At 38.4% G+C, this 21,415-nt stretch overlaps 1 protein-coding gene across 3 annotated transcripts in view; it reads left to right on the forward strand.

Moving 5' to 3' along the window:
* Positions 1-2,913: 2,913 nt before the first annotated feature.
* TAB3 (TGF-beta activated kinase 1 (MAP3K7) binding protein 3) overlaps positions 2,914-21,415 on the forward strand; it is a 40,653-nt gene continuing 22,151 nt past the window's right edge. The window contains exons 1-3 of one of the 3 annotated variants that reach the window (XM_060770134.2): positions 2,914-3,149; positions 8,932-9,038; positions 18,133-18,316. In XM_060770134.2, coding sequence (XP_060626117.2) covers positions 18,215-18,316 — 102 coding nt within the window. In that variant the 5' untranslated portion in view covers positions 2,914-3,149; positions 8,932-9,038; positions 18,133-18,214. The remainder of the gene's footprint in view (positions 3,150-8,931; positions 9,039-18,132; positions 18,317-21,415) is intronic. The other 2 variants (XM_060770133.2, XM_067466765.1) reach the window with 2 other exon arrangements.

The raw sequence follows: 21,415 nt of genomic DNA on the forward strand, positions 1-21,415 counted from the left end.
AGGAGCGACTTAAAGAGCTGAGCATGAGAAGAGACATGATGGCCATGTGAGGGGAAGTCATAGAGAGAAGGGACCAAGCTTGTTTTCGGCTGCCCTGCGGAACAATGGCTTCAAATTGCAGGAAAGAAGATTCTAACTGAACATTAGGAAGAACTTCCTAATTGTAAGAGCTGTTCAGCAGTGGAACTCTCTGCCCCGAAATGTAAATAAAATTGTTGTTGTTGTTGTTGTTGTTGTTGTTGTTATTATTATTATATTTATTTACAACATTTATATGCCGCCCTTCTCACCCCGAAGGGGACTCAGAGCGGCTTACAAGTAAAAAGTAAATACAATATATTATTATTATTATTATTATCATACCACAATATTAATATTATATATTACATTGTACTATAACATTATACTGTAATATTATTAGTAATATTACAGTTAATATAATATATATAATTATAATGTATTATAATATATTATTGAGCTCCCTCTATCAGCTCCAGCTCCCCATGCGGCGACATGAGAGAAGCCTCCCACAAGGATGGTAAAACATCAAAACATCCAAGCATCCCCTGGGCAACGTCCTTGCAGATGGCCAATTCTCTCACACCAGAAGCAACTTGCAATTTCTCGTCGCTCCTGACACAACAAAATAATAATAATAATAATAATAATAATAATAATAATAATAATAATATCATTTTATTAGTAGTAGTATATTGTTGTTGTTGTTGATTCGTTCAGTCATTTCCGACTCTTCGTGACTTCATGGACCAGTCCACGCCAGAACTCTCTGTCGGCCATCACCACCCCCAGCTCCTTCAAGGTCAATCCAATTCACTTCAAGGATACCATCCATCCATCTTGCCCTTGGGCCTCTTCCTTTTTCCTTCCATTTTCCCCAGCATCATTGTCTTCTCTAAGCTTTCCTTTCTTCTCATGATGTGGTCAAAGTACTCCATCTTGGCCTCTACTATTCTTCCCCCCAATGAGCAGTCCGGCTTTATTTCCTGAAGTATGGACTAGTTGGATCTTCTTGCAGTCCAAGGCACTCTCAGAACTTTCCTCCAGCACCACAGCTCAAAAGCATCTAACTTCCTTTGCACAGCCTTCCCTAAGATCTAGCTCTCACATCCATAGGTGACTATGGGGAATACAATTGCTTTAACTATGTGGATCTTCATTGCCAGTGTGATGTCTCTATTCTTCACTATTTTATCGAGGTTGGTCATTGCTCTCCTCCTAAGAAGTAAGCGTCTCCTGATCTCCTGGTTGCAGTCTGCATAATCTTTGCACTTAGAAATACAAAGTCTGTCATGGCCTCCACGTTTTCTCCCTCTATTTCCCAGTTGTCAATAATTCTTGTTGCCATAATCTTGGTTTTTTTTTATGTTTAACTGCAACCCAGCTTTTTTGCTTTCTTCTTTCACCTTGATTAGAAGGCTCCTCAGCTCCTCCTCGCTTTATTGTATTACATTATATTATCATCAATACTATATGTATATACAATATATTATATACTAGCCGTCCCCTGCCACGCGTTGCTGTGGCCCAGTCTGGTGATCTGGAAAATAAAGTAATGTGAAAATGTGGTTTTCTAATAAATGTAATTTCTTTATGCGTGTGGGTAAACAGTATTGTTTCTTTGTCAGTGTTGATGTGGAGATTGTCTGGTTTGCCTACTCTGGAATATGCAACATGTAATTGTCCTTCTTTAGGGGTCCCTTTAAAATCTATGATACTATATCTGTGTGTGTGTGTGTGTGAATCATATATATCTATCTATATCTATGGCTGGATGGCTCTTTGTTGGGAAGGCTTTGATTACGTTTTCTTGAGCTGGTGGAGGGAGTTGGACTGGGTGGCCTTAAGTATTGTCTGTTGGTCATGAGGGTTCTATGTGGGAACTCTGCCCCAATTCTGTCGTTTGTGGGGTTCAGAATGCTCTTTGATTGTAGGTGAACTATAAATCCCAGTGACTGCAACTTCCAAATATCAAGGTCTATTTCCCCCAAACTCCATCTGTGTTCATATTTGGGCATATTGAGTATTCATTCCAAGTTTGGTCCAGATCCATCATTGTTTGAGTCCACAGTGCTCTCTGGATGGAGGTGAACTACAACTCCCAAACTTAAGGTCAATGCCCACCAAACCCTTCTTGTGTTTCCTGTATGCTACATTTGGTTCAATTCCATCATTGGCGGAGTTCAGAATGCTCTTTGATTTTAGGTGAACTATAAATCCCAGCAACTACAACTCCCAAATGACAAAATCATAATTTTTTGAGTGATGGTCACTCCTTGTGTTGTAAGACGTTTTGTTGCCAAATTTGGTGTGATTTCATTCATTGGTTCTTTTGTTTTTAAGGTACTCGTTATGCACAGAGCATTTATATATAGATACGATGTATATATGGTTTATTTTGGGGGATTTTAAAGTCCGTTCTGCTGGGGTTTTTTGTGTGTTTTTAGGGGTGATGGACACTCGTTGGCCTGATAGGTGTATTGTGTCCAAATTTGGTGTCAATTCATCCAGTGATTTTTGAGTTATGTTAATCCCACAAACGAACATTACATTTTTATTTATATAGATAGATTATATGAATTATTATATATTATTATTATTCACGTGTCCAACTCGGGAGTCTTCAGGACAGTCAGGGATGCTCCACTTGTACTTTGCGCCTTTGGCTGGCCGCCTATGTACTTTCACTATCCCTGCTGCCCCGGAAGTGGGAGTTCGACCGCAAAGAGGAAGTGACGCCTGCGAGGCCGCCTCAGTGATGCCTCTGCCTTCCTGGCTGGCTGGCTTGCTTTCTCCCCTCCGTCCTTCTGCTCCAGCTGCGGCCGCTTTGTGAAGGGGCGGAGGGGGCGGGGCTTACCTCGGGTGGCCCCTCCCCTCCCTCCCTCCCTGCCTGCCTGCCTGCCTACTTCCGCCTCCGCCTCTTTGGCCAGGCCGCCCTGCGCGGCTGGAGACGGGGCGGGCGCTGGAGCCTGTATCCCGGAAAGGCTTTCCCCGGCCGCCTCTCGCCCGCCCCTTCCCTTCCCTTCCCTTCCCGCCGCCCTCAGCCTCCTCGGCAGACGCCAACGGGGAGGGGGCCCTTTTCTCCGGGAGGGCGCGAAATGGTCTTCCGGGAAGAGGCCCCCCTTCGAGCGGTGAGGCCCAGGGGCTCCTTTTCTCCCGGGGAAAGGGCTGTGGGCCGTGGAGGAGCCGCAGGGAGGGGTTGTGCTGAGACGCTTGCCTGCCTGCCTTTCTCTCTCTCAGGGCTCGGAGGTGAAAGGAGACTGGCCGAGTGGGGTTTGCCTCCCTCTTGGTCTGAAACTTGATGTGTCTCCTACTCAGGCATGGCTAAACTTCAGCCTTCCAGGTGTTTTGGACTACAACTCCCACAATTCCTAACAGCCAGTAGGCTGTTAGGAATTGTGGGAGTTGAAGTCCAAAACACCTGGAGTGCCGAAGTTTGGCCATATCTGCTCCTACTATTGCGAAAACATTGCATAGAAGGGGTGGGCGGGTAACGGTAAATAATGCACAGGAATAATACTTGAATATGGGGAAGAAGGGTGTTGGGTTACAAAGAAATTGGGGCCCCTGGGTTGGAGTGGATGCCTAAGACATGGAGGGCCAAAGCTTGCCCATGTGTGTATATTACTCATTATTATTTTAAGTTATGCTGTATTGTAATATACTGTACTAGGATGAAAAGGTAAAGGTTTCCCCTTGACATGAAGTCTAGTTGTGTCTGACTCTGGGGGTTGGTGCTCATCTCCATTTCTAAGCCAAAGAGCCAGCGTTGTCCATAGGCACCTCCAAGGTTATGTGACTGCATGGAGCGCCATTACCTTCCCGCAGAAGCGGTATCTAGTGATCTACTCACATTTGTATGTCTTCAAACGGCTAGGTTGGCAGAAACTGGGCCTAACAGTGGGAGTTCACCCCGCTCCCCGGATTCGAACCCCAAACTTAAGCAGCTCAGGGGTTTCACCCACTGCACCACTGGGGACTCTCAATATAGGATATTATATACACACATACACACATGCATATACATATATATACACACGCATATATATATATACTACATTATTAAATTATATTAAATTACGCTGCAATATATTATAATACTGATGTGTTCTAATACTATCAGTATTACTACTGATACAGTGTTAGCAATGCTGATACATTTTTTAAATAAATATAGGGCATTCCCCTCCTCCCTATATTATCTAATACAAGTTGAATGCTTGGGACCAGAAGTGTTTTGGATTTTGGAAATATCTCCCCCCCAATATTCATTTATTTATTATATTTAATACCAGCAATCTATATTACCACAAAATAATACATTTTCAAAAATATAAGAGAGGGGAGGATAAAAAACAAGAAAAGAAAAATGATTATTCCACCAACACATATCTAATACATAATCTCACTAAAGTTGGTAAAAGCCATAACAACAGCTTAATTATGTCATTAGAGTTTGTCTTTGTTGCCGTATCTATGCATTTTTCCAGCCTTCAGAAAGTCTTCATCTGGCATACTGGTATCTTTAGAAGCCACATTAATCTGTCCATTTGGGTCAAATCATCAAGTGTAATTTTGGAAATATCTCGATATACATATAGGTCAGGCATGGGCAAACTTAGTCCTTTCGGAAGTTTTGGGCTTCAGCTCCCACAGGAATTGTGGGAGTTGAAGTCCAAAACACCTGGAGGGACAAAGTTTGCCCATGCCTGATATTGGTTCATAATGACATGGGGGGGGGGGGGATACATATTAAGACACAGCAATCATTTGGGTTTCATATACACCTGATACGATAGATCAAAGGTGATTGTATACAGTATTTTCAATATTTTTGTGCATGGAACAAAGTTTGGCTACATGGAACTGTCAGAAAGCAAAGTTATCAGTCTCTCTAAGCAGGGCACATGTATGTTGACCATTTATTGCATTTTCAAACCACTATTGAAGTAAATGATACTGCTCTGGAGATCTGTAGGAAATCCTGGAACTTGTTTGAGATCTGGATGGTGATCGCTGATGTGCTTTAAGGGTTCTCTTTCATGTTTTCATGGAAGTTTGTTGTCTGGCTGCCACAGTTTGAAGCTAGCTTTGATCTGCTTTAAATATTCAGTGTAGATGGGTCCTCAGCCATCCCTATGGGTAATGTTGGAGTATTTTGGAATTCCTGATTATAGATGCTCAACATAGTTGTTCTTATTTCAAGGTTAAGTAAATATGTTTATATTGAAGAATAGCTACTGTCATAATGGTTTCATCAAAGTTACAAATGCCATTTCAAATCCCAGTTTCATATAACATGTCCAAATTGTCATCCCATTGCATTGTTGAAGTACACAGTTACAAACCTCACACAAAAGTTTATCTTGCCATTTCACAACACTTCTCAAATATAGGAATATTTAATCTTGTTAAAGGTGTATACAGTTTTGAAAAGAATTAATGATAATAATCTAGAGATATAAGCATTTAACAGAGGGGTCTAAGATCTGCCAGGGAGGCCCTCCTCTCAGTCCCACTTCAGTCTCAAGTGTGACTGGTGGAGACAAGAGATAGGTCCTTTGCAGTAGTGGATATCATCCTTGCCCCCACATTACAATGTTTTCGCAAGGAGCTGAAAACATTCCTCTTCAGGCAGGCTTTTGGGAATGATTAAGAGATCTACTAATCTAAGAACCAAACAATTTAATATTGACACTGGCATTTAATGGCTGAATTGGGCTGTGGTTAGGATCCTTACTATTCGTTTTAATGGTAATTGGTACTGTGTTTTATTGATTGATAAATTTGACTTTTGTAATGTGTTTTTTATATCTTAATTGATGTTATTGTTTAATATGCAGATGTAATTTTACCTCTGTTTTTATGTGTTACAATACTTGTATGTGTAAGTTGCCCCAAGTCCTTTTTGGGAGATGGTGGCGGGGTTATAAATAAAGTTATTATTAACGGTGTATAGTTTTTTTGTAGACACACTGTCTGTGTGTGTTTATAACTGTAGTTATCAATTCTACTCACCCGTATATAGCTTTATAAGTAACATTAGTGCCCACTACATTTATCATATCTGTTAGTCTGGCTTGAGAAGGTACTATGACTTTGGAAATGAGATGAAGATGGTAGGGAAAGATGGAGAGCCACCACTAAACCACTGTATGGTTTAGTGGTAAGGATCAAATGCCTTAACAGTAACATTGTTTCCACTTGCAAGGGTGGACATACTATTTTAGCCTGTTTTGGTTTGATTTATTTGATTGGATACAGATATGGTTTTCTGCACTTCTGCACTGTTGTATTAGAGATAGGGAGAAAATGTGTGATGGGTGTGATCTTTTCTGTATTCCTACATGTGTGGTAGAACTTTTTGTCTGTTTTGGCGGTTGCTTTCAGGTTGCTTAGAAATGCCACACCTGCTCCTGTATTTGTATAACAGGGATGTGGGTAGTTCACAATTATTGCCTTGTTACTCTTGCAAGTAAGTGATGTGTAATAGTGGCTGCTTTCTTTGGCATGTCTTCTCTGTCTGATGACTGCAGTATGATGATGCTGCTGCTTTGATTTTGGCAGCTTTGGAAATAGAAAATATTGAGTGATAGCAAGATCTTGCCAGTGTGCCAAAACATCTTGCTGGATTTTAGATGGTTTTTATTGTGATATACAATTTGCTGTGGTATATAGCATTATATATACCCTGGAGAGGCAGAACTGTTCAAAACAGTTGCAGATTATCAAGCTATAGGTGTTTCTGTAGTTTTACTATGTTGTCTTTTTTATCATAACTCAAGATGGAAGTGTACATTTTTCTGCAGCAGTAGTTGGTATTTCACCGTAGATTAAAGGACAATGAAATATGGGCCATCATTGCAGCATGGAGAAGTCAGTAAGCAGTCTAGTCTGTTTTGTAATTGCCCCTTAACTTGTTTTGTTTCTTAGTACCTGTGTAAACAAAAACTTAAGCTCACATAAGTAAACCTGTAGACACCTGTACATGTACACACCTATTGTAGTTCTTTGTGACAGGAGAAAAGGGAGCATTAAAACCTCTGTATTCCTAGCCTTCTTGGTAGTACAGGGGAGATCCTTAAGAGCTACAGGTGACTAGTTGAGATATTGTTGTGTCAAAGAGATCTGCTACTGCAATGATAAAAGTGTAAAAATGCTCAGCCAATAAATGTAAAATGTTGATTGCAGTATCATAGGTATTGGTCTTGGTTATGAGGGACATAGTGTACAATGTGGATTAAAATATTTCAAAATAATAGTGGGGACAAAAAGGAGGCATGAGGCCAGTAGTGTTGCATTACCTGATACCTATGAAGTATGAGCATTAAACTGTAGGTTGCACTGACATAAACACAGCCATGCTTGTTCTTGCACCTGCTGCATTACCTGAGGAAAAATGCATTTTCTTGCTGATACAGTATAAAGTATAATGAAATGTGAACTCCTTGCAACCAACCACTACTTGAAGGAGCTCATGAGCCCAAATTATATTTATCTTTTAAAAATGCAATTGAATACTTTTACTAGGAACATGTGATTTTAAAAATAATAGTGTAAAGTCAAATCTGTCATTGGTATTAGGTGCAATAATTGAGCATAAATCCTCCACATTTAGAAGTAGCCAGCTTCAATATTTCTAGATCACATGTGTCAAATGCAAAGCCCATGGGCTGAATCCAGACAGACCATGTTATTTTATGTGGCCTGTTAAGTTTTCAATGCCAGTGCAAAATAGTTAATATTTATTTAGACTTGCAATTGCAAACTGTCCTTTGAAGGCAACTATCAGGCTTATACGGCCCTCGGTGAAAATAAGTTTGCCACCCCTGCTCTAGATATTAGAACAAACAGCAAGGGAGCAGTCATCAGTACCCCAGCATGCCTGGTAGCTTCGCCCTGGCATCGTCTTGACTGCTTTCAGGGACAGTGAATATCTAGATGCTCTGACTCATCATGGCAGCAGAACAGATGTGCTAATATTTATCTACTTCTACAACAGATAATGTAGGTGTATTCTTTTATTAAAATCCCCCTCTCTCTCTGAGAAATATATATTTGTTTATTTAGATGTACAGTCCAGCAGACTAGATGGGTTGCCCACCCAGTAGAAGGTGCAAAGAACACTAAGTTTGGTCATCACTTTGAGGCACTATCAATATGTGCAAAATTAGTCCTGTGTAATAACTAAACAAATGAACCACAGAATGTAAAGTGTTTTTTTTGTAATTGGGGATTACACTTGTAACTGATAAGTCATATTGGTAATATATTGCAGGCTGAAATTAAATTATGTATTTTGATAGAACTACAATGTCAGCTGCAATTTCTGATGTGAAAATTGAGATGGATGCTCACTATTGTCCTGGGGCATGTCAGAGGCCCAGTAAATAATGTTTAATGTCTTTCATTAAACAAAGGAAGGAAACATTATTGTGTCTGAGATTCACTTTTCTTCCCTGGGGGCTGCATGGACTGTGAAATACCAAGAACTAAAGAAACACAAATCACTAAATATGAATATTTCTGGAAAACCTTTTTTATTTTTAATGTCAGACAATGCAAGGTGGCCTTATAATGTAACTAACAGGTTAATTGTCACTTCTGGAAGCTTCCAGGAAATGCAATTTACTGTTGTTCTGTTTTTAGTAGAGTCTAGGGAAATTGAAGCAGGAGGTCAGCACCACAAAAATAATGTGAGCAAGGGGCTTGAAATTGTGAGATCTCCTGCCTTAATTGATTTTTTTTATTAAACAGAGGTACCCCCCAATTGTATTCAAGGTCATCTCCCCAGGTTACTTGCTAATTCTCTATTATGGCTCAGTGAAATGTTATGCCTTGTATACGTTGCACAAATAACTTTGTATTGGAAGTATTGTTATAACTTCTTTCTGTACTTTGTTTTATGGCAAGCTATCTTCCTATGATTGCTTCAGAGATGTGATACACAGAACATACAGGTTTCATGGTCATCTTTAAGAAGTAAGGGGCAACCACTTAAAGAATGAGGAAACTTAACGGTGAGTAAGAAGATTCTAAGAATATTCTAATATCTGCTCATTGGTAATAGTAGTGAGCAAGAATGGTTAAGATGACCAAGTGAAATTTCTTAATGTTTAGGTTCCTGTGGCTTGGATTGTGTAGAATACTACGATTAACTCAAAAGAGGATAGCAGACATCACATATTATTAGGAATAACCATGGCTTATTAATTTATTCTCTGAGTAAGCTTCAAAACATTCAGCTTGCTGACCTATGTTCTTTATTTTGATACATACTAGATACCATTTTTGATACTATTATTAACTAGATACTATTTTAAAACAAGCTATGCATAAAAGTGGAAGAAGACAACAGAATAGGAAGGACAAGAGACCTCTTCCAGAAAATTAGAAACATTGGAGGTAAATTTCAGGCAAAAATTGGCATGATAAGAAACAAAGATGGCAGGGACCTAACAGAAGCTGAAGAGATCAAGAGAAGGTGTTGAGACTACAGAAGATCTGTATAGGAAGGATAATAATATCGCGGATAGTTTTGACAGTATGGTGAGTGAACTAGAACCAGACATCCTGAGGAGTGAGGTTGATTGGGCCTTAAGAAGCATTGCTAACAACAAGGCAGCAGGAGGCGACGGGATCCCAGCTGAACTGTTTAAAATCTTGAAAGATGATGCTGTCAAGGTAATGCATGCCATTTGCCAGCAAATATGGAAAACACAAGAATGGCCATCAGACTGGAAAAAATCAACTTATATCCCCATACCAAAAAAGGGAAATGCGAAAGACTGCTCAAACTTCCGTACAGTGGCCCTTATTTCTCATGCCAGTAAGGTAATGCTCAAGATCCTGCAAGGAAGACTCCAGCAATACATGGAGCGAGAGTTGCCAGATGTTCAAGCTGGGTTTAGAAAAGGCAGAGGAACGAGAGACCAAATTGCCAATATTCGCTGGATAATGGAGAAAGGCAGGGAGTTTCAGAAAAACATCTATTTCTGTTCTATTGACTATTCTAAAGCCTTTGTGTGGATCAACTTGTATGCAGAACATGCAATGTGCGGGGCTTGACGAATGCAAGACTGGGTTAAAAATTGCTGGAAGAAACATTAACAACCTTAGATATGCAGATGACACCACTTCGATGGCCGAAAGCGAGGAGGAGCTGAGGAGCCTTCTAATTAAGGTGAAAGAAGCGCAAAGCTGGTCTGCAGCTAAACATAAAAATACAAATATGCAAGCATTACAACAAAATTAAATATAAACAGTATTTAAAAAATCACAGTTAAAAACCATCAAAACATTAATTCAGTGTACTTGAAAGAAAAAAATGTTGTAGCATCCTATCTTATGTTATATATAGTGAACTTCAATCCATTGGACAGACAAGTGGCTTATGAAGCTCGCAGCTGAACTCCTTGTGCCTTATAGCCTATATACTTATTTAAAGTACTTTTATCTTGTTTTATAGACAAAGTTCAATGAGTCTCTGTCATCTGTTAAATGTGGTGATACCTGTTAAGGGATGCTGTGCTTCTGCTAAGGAAGACAATGCCTAGAGCCGCTAATAATGCAATGTTACATTTGGCATAGTATTGTAGGAAACATGGCAATAGCAGTCTAAACTCTGGAATGAGTACCAATTCTTGTAGTTGCGCTGTTGTCCTACATTCAGTCATTACTTGATGCTCTGACTTCATGACCTACAAGGACCAATTCACACAGAGCTATTTCCCCGCATGCATTGTAGGATTACTGTTGCATGCAATCCATCTGGAAATGCAAGCTAGAATTGCTCATGTTTTTGAATAGTGTCCTTGGATATGAATTTATTGTAAATGATTAGGTAAAAACAATAATACATATTTCCCTCATTATCATAGACTGCAGTGGTTCTCAGCCTGTGGGTCCCCAGGTGTTTTGGTCTACAACTCCCAGAAATCCCAACCAGTTAGGATTTCTAGGAGTTGAAGGCCAAAACATCTGGAGACCCACAGGTTGAGAACTACTGTTCTAGCAAGAGTTGATATTTGTGCATTTCTGCTTCATATTCATAGAGGATTAACAGCTTACATATTTAGAGGATTGTATTTTTTGGTATGGAAACAGATGTGCCTTTTAAAGATTCTATATCAGTCTTGCTTGAAAAATTCCAAAAAGAGTTGTAAGAACCTTTTCATGATTTTAGATGTAGAGTTTCTTTTTGATACCCAGAAATACTCCATGCTTGGAGATCAAATGAATGAAAAAAAAGTATAGAACAAATCTTTGTCACAAAAAAGCATCATGCTACCATGTTAGTTAGAAATGTTTGAGATATATATCTTTAGTCTTCCCATAATAAGGAAAACTCTTAGCAATATGTTCTCAAATGCCCTTTAATATTGAATAGGATTGTCTGTGCGCCCTTTTCTTTCTTTGAAAACCCTATCCTAGTTTACCCTACCTTGTTCATGCCCAGCATTTTTAAATTTTAAAATTGAATTATTACATTTGGCCCGGCCATAGGTTTTTAAATGCTGTATGTTATTGTTATTGCTTATTGATTATTGCATACTTTTTGTTTTTTAGTTTTATTTTTAATTTTTATTTTAACTGTTTGTATTGATTATTTGTTATCGCCTGTGTTTATTGATGTGCTGTGTACTTGGCCTCATGTAGGCCGCACCGAGTCCCTTGGGGAGATGGTAGCGGGGTACAAATAAAGTTTTATTTTTATTATTATTATATATATGCAAACATAGTGCTACTTCATTTCAGCTAGTGTTTTTTAGAAATATTTACAGTTTAATTGAATACTGGCTGAATTCTTAAACAGTCCCCTTCCAAACAACTTGGGGACATATTCAGTAATATATAGATAGTGGCATTGCCATCTATTGGGACTCAGTTTTCTCATTTGCTCTGCAGGTATTGATCTGTGTTAGTATGGTGATAGCATGTAAGTCCCCAGTGTAATTTTTCACACCTATAAAGATTTTCTGTCCTTACTGATTGAACATTCATATGTAAATGTGTATATGTTCCTTCATTACTGACTTCGAGGTGAATGGACTATGTATCATGCTATGAAACAGCTGTCTTTGGGTCAGTAAAACCATGGTGCAGAACAGTTATCAACTGCATTTCGCCATAATAATGATTGTATCCAGTTGTATAGATTATACCTAGACAATACAATTGGCCAAAGTATGTCCTTAGGTTGCAGATATAGGTTGTTACCTCTTGGTTGCAAAAACATATGAGGCACATTGGAACTCATGTATAATGTAATACTTGGGGTAGACCTTTAGACCAAGGCTTCTTAAACTTTTCTACTTATGGCCCCTTTTGTCCTGAAAGATGTTTACATGACCCATAGGTATATAGGTATAAAACATAGGCATAAAACCAGACATTTACTGCTCACAAATTAGTATTTGCCTAGGCTTGCTAAGCAGACTAATTTTCCTTTTTATGAAGTTCAGTTGAAGCATCTTCCGTCAAGTCCACTGTAAAAACTTTACCGTTCCCAAATTTTTCAGGACCCCCAACATTGAGCTAAGGGACCCATAGTTTAAGAAACAGTTCTTTCGATCAGGACAAACAGTGAGTGACTTACATCCCTGAAATTGTCACTCAAGATAATCTGATGATTGATGGGGACATCAGACTCATTTATGGGATTCATGAATCAATTTGCAATGTTTTTGTGGAAACATCTGCTTTTTCAACTCAGAAGTGATATATTGTCACTTTTGGTTTTGAAAACAAACCCCTCAATCCCTAAAACAGGCATAGGAAATGAAGACATGTTGGTGTTTGTTTTCCCATCTCCTAGTGGTCATAATGGGCATTTATAGATTTTTTTTCATAGGGTCATCGGAAATCTTGGGTGTACTCTGAACCTCTGAAAGTTTACACTTTTGGTTTCAATTCATAATGACTTCTTAAGCCCTATATTCATCTGATATTGCAGGTCGGTTAGAGAAGTTGAGATGTGTGGTACTGGGACAACATATTTTATTTATTATTTATTTCACGCATTTCTACCCCTCCCTTCTGAACCCCCGAGGGGGGACTCAGGGCGGCTTACAAAGGCACAGTTCGATGCCAGCATAAACATAACAATGGATAAAACATGTAAACAGCAATTATAACAATTAAGCCAATCAGTATATACATCAAAATCAATAAAAACAGTCTGTGAAAGAACATGGAAAAGGGCCTTCTCTGCTGTGTCAGCCTGGTTAAATAATGCCCCTCCATTGGAAACCCATATTGACTCCAATATGGCTTCCTTCTGGGATCATGTTTAGCTTTGATTTGAGTTAAAAGTTAACTATAAGTCTGCCTCCTCATGGTTGAATAGCTTGTTCTTCAAACTGAAGCTTTTCTGGCAAGAAAGGCATGCATATAAATACTGCTGTACAGGGTAACTAGGGTCATTATTAGCATCAGCTGAGCACCAGTTATTTTGCTGTGGTGAAATACTCCATGAAGTGGAAACTTATTTTCTTTTGTTGTTCTGTTTGTTAGCAACAGAAGTGAGGATTGTTTGACTCTTACCCTGTAATCAGGGCATATCGCACAGTAGCAAAAATTATGAGGAAGCAGTGAAAATCTATGAATCACTCACTAATAGGGAACGAATTCTGTTTATCATAGTAAACATTGTAAAGCCTTACAATATAATTAATCAGATCAGTCATTTAATAGCACACTTTTTATGTGTGTAATATACATTAATTATTGGAATTCACATCATTATCAAGCTAGTTTCTTTTGTCCCAAAGAAGCTAATGCATCCAAAATACTTGAGCATTATTTGATTGACAGATTTACACTTTCAGTGCAAAACCTTGACCAGCACAGTCATCACTATCCTGAGAAAAAATAATGGCGGGTTAGTATCCTGTCTGTCTTTTTAACCTTTCACTATACCATGTTCTGTGGTGCAAAAAAAAAAGTGTTCAATTACAACCATATTGCTAATTGGTACAAAACACAGCCCACACATTTTGTCACCATGACTAACAACAAAAATATGAAACACCCATGCAGAAAATGGGACAGGGAAAGCAAAGACTGTTGGGGGTTACTGCTCTTATGGAACTGAAGATAGGAACATTCACCTCAGACTACAGAAACATGTTTCAGCTACTACCACCCAGAGCAGGAATTATAATGAGAAATAGAACTGCTTTATTGGGAAAGTAGGAAACTGCCATAGATCCAAAACACACGGCAGCAAGGCTGGCCAAGCTTGGCAGCAAACTTCTATGTCTGTGTGCAAAAATTGTGCAACTTGATTGCACAGCAAATCTTTGTAGAGACAAAGTCAGCTGCTAGCAAAAAGGTATCCACCCTTCTTGTACATGTGCAAGCAATTCTGTTTCTACCCAGGTGGGTATACAAGCAACATTGCCTTTTGGCTGTTAACAAGCATCTATAAGAGTAAAAAGTGAGACTTGTGGCACCTCAAAGACACATTTATTTGGCATAAAAGTTCATGGACTGCTGAAAGAAGTCAAATAAAACATGCTAGTCATTATGCTGCAACAAGACTCTTGATAGCTATTGCTAAAGTAGACTAATATGGTTACCTTTGTGCAATTTGTTACAATAATGCTTTATGTGAAAGTGAAACTACTGATGCATCTTAGTACTGAAAGCCATAGTTTTTCCTCCTCCAATCCTGTTTATCAGAATTTCATGTGGAGGGACCATTCTGGATGCCAGATTGATAGTATGTTGGTTTTTAGACTAGCAGTTTCTTCTGATATTTTATTTGTGATTTTGCATGATTCTGTACACGCAGTCCCCTTTTTATGAACAAGATAGGTTTGTTCGTAAGTTGAATTTGTATGTACGCCGGATCAGGTACATCTTTATGTCAGTCAGTCAGTCAGTAGCCTTTATTTCGGTCAACAAACCATCGGCTAAGTCAAATAAAAGTAGAATGATGAAATACAGCAATAAACAATAACATCACATTTGGCTTATAAGTAATAAAAACAAGTATCACCATTCGCTATCGGATGAATGGCTGTCTATATAATCTAAAACAGGAACTGATTGCAAGTTAATAATAAGTCTCCCGAGTACTCTTTGTTACACTCAGCCTTTACAGGTTATTCATGAAGCACTTGCGGCTTTTTGTCGCTGCAAACAGAAATTTGGCCACCTGTTCCGTTACCCTTTTATCAAGATCAGACAGTAAATAAGTGCAGTACCAACTTAGGGATCTTCCTGGCCACTTGGTGAGTAGAGGGGATATTAACCTTAGTCTATCGTCCTTGTAAATTGTGCAAATAAAAAGTACATGTGTTACAGTTTCAATTTTACCCTCCCCGCATGGGCAAACTCTGTGTTCATAATCAGTCCCTTTGTATCTACCCTCTAGTATAGCTGATTTGAGGGCATTGAATCTGGCCCAACTGAAAGCAAGGCGAAATTTTGGGATGTTTAAATTTTCTAAGTATTTGGCACCTCCCAAAGAATTAAATGTTAGGCCTAAACTCAATGGAGAGCATGTGGAGCGTGCCAGAGTCATTGAGTCCTGTTTGTCTATGTCACTGATCCGTTCCGCTAAGATCTGCATTAACTTTTTATGCTCAAAACTGCTCAATATATTCTCTGAGAGGCCCATCTGCCTGAGTTTCTGATTTAGCGCTTTGATTCGGTGGGATTTAAAGAGGTCTTTTTGAATCAGATATGTATATCCCGCTTCAGGCCCTATGTGCACCCTCTCCATCCAGTATCCTAGGGCCCTTCTCCAAGCCAGTGATTCGAGTGAGGCTGTTCCTGATTCCAGTCTTAAAACAGCAGATGGAACACAGTTGGGGACAGCAAACAGTTTTCTAAGAAACCCTGATTGAACTTGTTCTACTTTAGATGTGAAGCCTGTGATCCATACCGGAATTGCGTATAATAATTGGGCTGTTACCTTTGCTTGGAAGACCTTTGTTGCTGCTGGTATATACTGGCCACCTTTGGTGTAAAAAAAGCGAATTATTGCTTTACTACTGGATAGGGCATTTTGAACTGCCATTTTTAGGTGGCATCCCCAGGAACCTGAGGCTTGAAAGGTAACCCCTAGATATTTAAAACTGGAAACTTGTTCAATTAAGTTCTTTCCTATGTACCAGTTATGCCTGGCTCGCTTCTTTGTGAAGACCATGATTTTGGTTTTACTATAGTTTATCTTTAGCTGGTTTTTCTCACAGTATTGGTAGAATGCACTCAGCACTCGCTTGAGTCCTACCTTGGTGTAAGATATGAGGGCAGCATCATCTGCATATAACAATAGCGGTATATTGGTGGATGAGATTTTAGGGGGATGTCGATTTGGTAGTGAGACATGGGTGGCTAGGTCATTCAGATATAGGTTAAACAGAATAGGGGCCAGGATGCACCCCTGGCGCACCCCCCTATTTACTGCTATTGGTTTTGAGAGGTTGCCTTGTACTCCACATCTTACTTGTGTTGAAGTGTTTGAATATAAGCTCTTAATTAACCAGAGCAGTCTTTTGTCAGTTGTGGTCTTCTGTAGTTTTTGCCATAGTAAATTTCTTGGAATAGAGTCGAAGGCAGCTTTTAGATCTATAAATGCAGTAAATAGTCCTTTGTAGGGAGGGGCTTGGTATTTTTCTGCTAGGTGGCTTAACACGATACAATGGTCTATGGTAGACCTCCCTTTTCTAAAGCCTGCCTGTTCCTCACCTATTACTTTTTCTGAGTCTAACCAGTCTAGAAGCTTGCTATATAAATGGCGAGCATAAAGTTTGCCCACCACCGAGAGTAAACTGATAGGGCGGTAGTTCGCTGGATCGTTTTTATCCCCTTTTTTAAATATCGGGATTAAAGTAGATTTTGACCATGAGGCAGGAATTAAGGCTGTGCGGTTGATGTGTGTGAAGATGTGATGTGTGTAACTCTCTCTCTCTCTCTCTCTCTATATATATATATGTGTGTGTGTGTGTGTGTGTGTGTGTGTGTAGAGAGAGAGAGAGAGAGAGAGAGAACTTTGGATAGCATAACAGTTAGCAACCCTGTGGTGTTTATTTTGCTTTCTGTGCCCCTATTCGGAAGGTTTCACCTCACTTTCTGTCCCTGTGATAATTCAGTTTTGAAAATTTTGACTTGTGGAAACAAGGATTCATGATAAAGCTTCAGTGGAGATACCTTTATCCCATGATAACTCTTTCAGGAGTCTTGAGGGATAGATTTCTCTCACTTCCTGTTGTTTCACCCCCATTCTTAACTATGGGCCATTTGGAAGTCAGATGTGGGGACACCCTGTGTTGATGAAAAACAGTTTGCATTTGACATTCATCATAGTGTGGCTTGATTTAATAAACTGCAAGTTAGCTGGGACAATAATCCCACAAGGTAGTATTTGGTATAAAATTGTCCATTAATTGATTTTCATTCAAACATACCCCGTGGAAGAGATTTTAGGATTATGTTTTTTATATAGTTATTTATTTATTTACTGGAATCTTCAGGTCCACTATCTAAATTCAGTTCTGAAATAGTGGCCCAGAGCAGAGATATCATCAGGATTAAGGAACTGACCAAGAAAAGAGATCTACACCCTTGGTTTTATGAAGTTGTGCTAGGAGTATGATTGACTAGATTTTCCCCTGCTTTTTAATGGAACAATTCAAGTCCAAAGTTATTTTTGCCTGAAAAAACGTAAGATAGGACACAGGGTAGAACTTTTCAAGACTGGCATGAGATGCCTTTCTTCAGGAGTAGATTCTGAATTTTGTGTTTAGATTTGAGTTCTATCTCCAAAATACCTCCGATATTCCAAGCTTTTAAACAAAAATCTGAAATCTAAACACTTCTTATCCCAAACATTAAACTTTTATTTCCAGCTTAGAATGATCAAAACCTTTTTTCTACAGTGCCCAATATATTTTTCCAGCCATGCTTATTAAAGCTTATAAATATCTGAGGCCATCAGATTCAGGGAAGCTTTTTAGTGTGATGTTGTCGGTTTCATTGTTGTACTGAATGAACTGTAGATGGTAATGTATTGTTTATTATTCAGGTGGTATTGGTGTTCAGGGTGTGTGTGCTAGAATTACATTCAGTGATGGCTTCATTCGGCTGTCTTTATACTTACAGAAAATGCTTGAAGACCAGAACCACTGGGAAGTCTGTTGATTGCTATTTCCTGAGTGTCTTGAAGACATAACATCCATCAGGCATGGCGCAGGGCAGCCTGCAGCTTGATATGAAGGTACTCCATGACCTACGGCAACGTTTCCCTGAGATTCCAGAAGGCGTGGTATCTCAGTGCATGCTCCAGGTAAGTGTCAAGAGAAACAGTAACGATTTCTTTTGAAAAAGTTCAAATCCAAAATTTAACAATCTGGTAAAATTAGACCATAACCTTTTCCTTTTTGTTTCTGAAAAATAAAGACTTTTTTTGTAGGCGTCCGAGAGTGAGAATTAAAATGAATATTTACTCTAAGACCGTTACTGTAAGCATCTTATGACTGCACTTCATTTTAGATTGCCATTTCTTTAAAACTCAGACTTTAATTTTCAAGGATCAATACTTCTGAAAATATGCTGCTTTGTAGTGTGGTGCCATATACTGTGGTGAAGTTTTCTTCTCTGAAGTCTTCTAAAACAAAGACTGAATGCGAGAGCTTTGACTGTATTCCTGAATGATAGGTGATTGGAGTGGATACCCCTTGTGATATTTTCCAGCTCTATAAATTATTCCAGAATCTTCCAGATTCTATAAATACCAGTTAGTAGAATTAAAATGATCGTATATGCTTAGTTCCTGGGTCTAGAAGAAAATTGAATAAAAAACCTGCCTTTGTACCAAAAAACACTAGATTTACTTAATAATAGAAATTTCTTAAGTTTTCCACTGGCTTCTGAAAACATTGCACATAATTTTTTTACTGACGTGTTAAAACAAATAAAAGTGAACTACTGATGAAGTAAATATTAAACATTGTGAAACTGTAGATTAAAACCTTCAGCTTGCTGTTATTCTGCACATGCAAACGAGATAAATGCCTGTGAGTAGAACAATGAAAACGCGTATGACGCTGTTGTATTTTTCTGATAAGAAAGCTCTTTTAAGATTAAGCCTCTTATGATATGAGTATTTATCATCTAGACAGATGTCATATCCCTTCTATTCAGATGCAAATTAATGCAGTTTTACCCAATTAGATCAACCAAGGCTTTTTAAATCTGGTGACAGCTCTTGCTGAAATATGACACAAGCATATCTTAGTGAATGAAATAGTGGTGTTCCTAAGCATTTCTTCTTTATGAGAAAAGTTGGTACCAAAGACAGAAATACCATGGGAAAAATAGGAATAGGTTTTCATGCAACAGAAAATAAAATAATAATTAAACTTTCTTTATATTCTGCTCTATCTCCCCGAAGTGACTCAGGGTGGATTCCAAACATAAAAGGCAAACATTCAATGCCTGAATACAACAACAGTACATCCATGCTAACAAAATTTAAACAACCCAACATATAAAAACGAATTATATCTTAACAAACAAAAAGTAAATAAAAAACACAGCCTGTTATAACAGACATAAGACAAAACATCAAACATTGAATGGAAACAATAATTTCCCATTTCCTTGGGGCAAATCGATTAATCATTGCTCAATATATCTATTGAGCTGGTGGGGTGAGCAGGGCATGCATACAGATGGCAACTATTAATCAGAGGTATAATGGTAGTATTACCAACTACTATTCCTCCTCCTCATAAGCTAGTGAGCAAAGGTATGTCTTCAGCTGTTTCTTGAAAGTGGGGAGGGAGGGGCCATCTTTAACTGAATAACTCGGAACTATGTCTGTTCTTGTTTTTATTGTATTTTAAAGTAAATTGTATTGTTTTAATCTACTGCTGTAAACCGCTCCGAGCCAAATTGGGAGTAGCGGTATACAAGTCAAATAAATAAATAAATAAATAATAACTCCTTTGGAAGGGAGTTCCAGAGGTAGGGGACAGCCACGGAGAAGGCCCTTTCTCTCGTTTCCACCAGCCGTGCTTGGGACGGGGGTGGAACTGAGAGGAAGACCTCCTCTGATGATCACAGTGTCTGAGTTGGTCTATTGAGGGAGATGCGGTTTGTCAAACAGTCTGGACCTAAGCCGTTTAGGGCCTTAAAGGCAAGAACAAGTAATTTTCAGCAAGCTTTATTTAGAATGAATAATGCACATGTCGAATGAAACAGTGAAACAGTGCTTAAGGAACATGTTGGGATAAGTGACAAGGCAAGCTAATCTGCTTTCTCTTTTCTCTCCCTCTGTTATGCCATGCACACATTTTCATTTTTAAAATATAATCTTTATTGAATGTTTTCATAATACATAGTAATTTTAAAAAAAGATTTATTGCAAGATTTAAAATCCAAAAAAGATAGAAATTCAAAGTAGAAGAAGAGAGGAAAAGAGAGCAGAAAACTAGAAGAAAGAGAAGAAAAGAGAAAAAAAATAGGGAAATACAAGCTGAAAATAAAATTAAAAAAACGACAACAAACAAACAAACAAAACACAAACTAAAAAACTACAGTTCTCTTTTTCTTCTGACCGACTTCCGGGAAACTTCGAGGAGGGTATCTTCCTTTTCCTTCTTTTGTGGATTTTCCTACCTTTTCTCTATCGTTTCCCCCCCCCCCTTATGTTTGGAATTTATGGGGCGGTTCTGTAATTATTCATATCCTACTTTTTATTTCTTAGGGTTTAATCATTTATCAATGTCCAGTCTGTCTTTTTTTCTATTATCCCTTTATATTTTTGTAATAGATTGCTTAGCCTGTCCATGCTTCTTACATCCATAATTTTCCTTTTCCAGTCATCAGTTGTGGGTATTTCTTTTTTTTTGCCATAATCTCGCATAACAAATTCTAGCAGCGGTTGTGGAAAGGAATAAAGGTTTGTCTATATTACTCTCAATTTTTTGGTCTGAAATTCCCAGTAGAAATATTTTGGGTTTGAGTGGTATATTAATCTTCAATATTTTTTGTAGATTTTCATATATTACTTTCCAGTAGCTTTTTGCTTTCTTGCACTGCCACCACATATTATAGAAGGTTCCTTCTACTTCTCCACATTTCCCGCATTTTGAGTTTATATTCTTATAATACCTCCCTAGTTTATGTGGTGTCATGTGCCATCTATAGAACATTTTTGTCCAATTTTCTTTTAGATCATAGGCACGCGTATATTTCAATTTGTTATTCCATATGATCTCCCATTCATCTAATCCTATAGATCTTCCAATATTCTTTGCCCATTTTATCATACACTCTTTAATTCCTTCTTCTGTGCTCCATTCCAGTAATTTTTAATATATTATCGATATTGCTTTCTTTTCTGTCCTCATTATTCTATACCAGCTGTTTTCTTCTATCA

Source organism: Anolis sagrei, chromosome 3 (genome assembly GCF_037176765.1).
Source record: "Anolis sagrei isolate rAnoSag1 chromosome 3, rAnoSag1.mat, whole genome shotgun sequence".
Taxonomy (NCBI): Eukaryota; Metazoa; Chordata; class Lepidosauria; order Squamata; family Dactyloidae; genus Anolis; species Anolis sagrei.